General features: G+C 42.9%; 1 protein-coding gene across 1 annotated transcript in view; it reads left to right on the top strand.

Annotated features, from left to right (window-relative positions):
* Positions 1-3,006: 3,006 nt before the first annotated feature.
* The window catches only part of LOC125487232 (zona pellucida sperm-binding protein 3-like), a 22,698-nt gene continuing 22,273 nt past the window's right edge, over positions 3,007-3,431 (top strand). The window contains exon 1 of the mRNA XM_048617849.1: positions 3,007-3,404. Coding sequence (XP_048473806.1) covers positions 3,007-3,404 — 398 coding nt within the window. The remainder of the gene's footprint in view (positions 3,405-3,431) is intronic.

Here is a 3,431-nt window from a genome sequence, read left to right on the forward strand (position 1 = left end):
AGAAATACATTATATGATCAATCAGAGTCAGCTCGGCTGCATGAAGAGGAAATTACGCCTGCACAAATTTATCATATTGTTGGAGGAAGACACAACCAGGTCATTAACCTAATTGAACAGAGGCTGCATAGCTTCATGTAAGGGGAATCATACCGGGTGAATTGGTTTGAGGAATTCTCAGCAAGAGTCAATAGAGGGGAAGTAGTAGATGTATCGTATTTGAATTTCCAGAAGGCACATGAGAAGATAACTTACAAACAGTTATGTTATAATACTAAGATGGAGAGGAATTTCTTCTCTATGAGGGTTCAATGCCTTTGGATCTCCTTGCCACAGAGAGCTGTGTGATCAGAGTCCTTGTGTATATTTAAGACTGAGTTAGAGAGATTCTTGATCATTCGGGGAATCAAGGGTTGTCAGGAAAATGTAGGTAATTGGATGTGAGGAATCAGCCATGATCCTATGGTGGAGAAAAATTGAAGGGCCAAATGGCCTCCTGCTGTTCCTATTTCTAATGGATAACGAGAAACTATTCCAACTCCGCCAATCTGTTTCCTTCTTGAATACGTTCAATGTTTTGGCCTCAACTGTTTTCTGTGGCTAAGAATTCTGCAGACTGATTACTGTCTGGGTGGAGAAATTTATCCTTATCTCCGTCCTAAATGGCCTACCCCATTTCTTTAAACTGTGACCCCTATTTCTGGACTCCATGGTCATGGGGAGCATCTTTCTTGCATTTATCCTGCCTAGTCCTGTTAGAATGTTGCAGGTTTCTGAGAATTTCCCTTCATTCTTCTGAACTCCGGTGAAAATAGTTCTAACGGATCCAGTCTCTCTTCATTCCTTAACTCTGCAAACCCAGGAATCAGTCTGTAAATCTATGTTGCATTCCCTTCATAGCCGGAACATCCTTCTTCGGATAGGGAGACCAAAACTGAACACAGTGCTCCAGGTGCAGTCACTCTATGCCCTGTACATTTGTAGCAAAATATCGTTTTTTCTGTCCTTGAATGCTTTCTCTATGAAGGACAACATACCATTTATCTTCTTCACCACCTGCTGCACCTTCATGCAGACTTTCAGCAACTAGTGAAAAGGACACCCGGGATTCATTGCACCTCCCCCTTTCTCATTCTATTGTCATTCAGCTAGAAATCTGCCTTCCTGTTTTTGGTTCCAAAGTGGATAACCTCACATTTATCCACATTGTACTGCCTTTGCTGTGTTTTTTTCCCCCACTCATTCAATTAGTCAAAATATTAATTTTACATGCTCATCTTTTATGCAGGAACCTTACCAAAAGCCTTCTGAAAGTCTGAAGAAACCACATCCAATTGTTCCCCCTTATCAATTCTACAAGGTACATCCTCAAAAAATTTTAATTGATTTGTCAAGAATGGTTTCACTTTTGTAAATTCATGCTGACTTTGTCTGATGAGTCACTGATTTCCTGTGCTCTGCTATTAAATATTTTAGATTAGATTCTCATATTTTCCGCACTATCAATGTCAGGCTAACTAGTCTATACCTTCCCATTTTCTCTTTATTTCTTTTTCTTTTAAAATAGTGGAATTACATTCGCTGCCCTTTAAACCATACATACACGCAGCAAGCCAGGAACACTCCCACAGGAATGTACCAATCAGGAATACAGACAGAGTGAGGCTCCCTCGAATCTTTTAAACTGAGAGGAATGTTCTCTCTACATTTTCAAACATAACCTAAAGCTCTCTGTGGTCCCCATCAAACACTCCCAGCACAGGTACAGCTCATGGTTCAATGCTATGGAAAGCTTCCGGTCATCTTTTACGCAGACAGTGAAGCTCTCTCAACACTGTCCCCAAAAACTTGCAGAGCAGGGAGAGCACATGGTTCGATAAAAAGAAAAATCGCTCCTTATACTGTCCCATCAAAGCTCTCTTCACATTGTCCCCATCATACACAACCAGGAGAGATAGCACTTGTGGATATATGCAGAGTAAAACTCCCTGTACTCTTTTAGCAAGCTGGAAGTAAATCTTCTTCTACCTTTTTAAACTGGAAGGAAAGCTACCAATACACTGTCCTTAGAAACAGTCCCAGGACAGGGACAGCACATGATTCGTTAAAGATGACAGCTCCCTCTACTCTGATAAACTGAAAATAAAGCTTTCTGTAAAGTACAGCTGATCTATACTCTTCCTATCAAATATTCACAGGACAGGTACAACCCAGAGTTTGATAAAGAGAAAAGCTCTCTCTACTGTTTCAAAGGAAAATCAATGCTCCATCAACACATTCCCCGTTAAAGAGTCTCAGTGACAGTAGTGCACACTGACAATATGGGATTAGATCCGAAGTAAAGCAGTCTCTTCGCTGTTCCCATCAACACTCCAAAGACAGGGACATCACAAGGTTAGATACAGCATAAAGCTTCCTCTAAACTGTAACCATCAAACGCTACTAGGAGAGGTACAGCATGAGGGATGGGGGGTTAGTCGGGGTGGGGGAGAGATAGTGAGTCAACTTTCTCTATTCTTTTAAACTGAAATTAAAGTTCCCCTTACACTGTACCAATTAAATATTCCCATGAAAGGTGCAGCAAGAGGCAAACCTGAAGAACGCTTCCTTTGTCCAGCCCAAGCCCCATCCAGAGACAATCTCTCTGTATGGCTCACTGTCAGAACCCCAAGGTCAGTAAAGATTAAACCCACCATCAACCTCCTGAATCAATGATCCATGTTTGATGATTGTACTCAGGAGTCCCTTCACCATGAGAACTTGTGGAGCTGAATGCAGTCAGGTGACAGCACAGCAACTCACAGCCATTCCTATTGGTCCAAATGGAACAGGCCCGCCTGGTAATAAATTCATGAGTTCAGTCATTGGTGGAAATTGTAGAGACTGGGGCTGGTTCATTGGTTCAATGTTGCTGCTTCTGGTCTAATTGGTGTCAGGTGAGTGCAGGTTGTGTGTATAAAAGGAGCTGGGTGGGGGTTGGAAGGGATTGTTGAGTTGATTGAGATCATGGGTGATTTTGTAGTGAGGAGTTTGTTTCCTGTGCTGGTGTTAGTTGGAGCTGTTTATTGCTCTGAACTATGGCAACAGTTTCTGAGCCAGAGGTTTCCATGGAGAATAGTGAGATCCACCCCTGTACCTGAGAGAGTCCCTCCTTGTGGGGGTCCCATTGGTTCTAGTTTCAGAATATCTGAGGGTGGGAGTGTGTCTCCACTGCAGACTGTGATGGTGCAGTGTGGAGAGCACAAGCTGCTGGTCAGGGCCCAGTTGGATTTATTTGGAATCAGGCACTGGATTAAAACTGCTGACCTGACCCTGGGGACAGTAGGTTGTCAACCAACCAGGATCTACCCTGAGAATCACACTGTCCTCTTTGACTATGGCCTGCATGAGTGTGGTAGCAGGTTGTAGGTAACACTTGCCGGAAGCTTGGT

Source organism: Rhincodon typus, chromosome 38, assembly GCF_021869965.1.
Source record: "Rhincodon typus isolate 14 chromosome 38, sRhiTyp1.1, whole genome shotgun sequence".
NCBI classification, from domain to species: Eukaryota; Metazoa; Chordata; class Chondrichthyes; order Orectolobiformes; family Rhincodontidae; genus Rhincodon; species Rhincodon typus.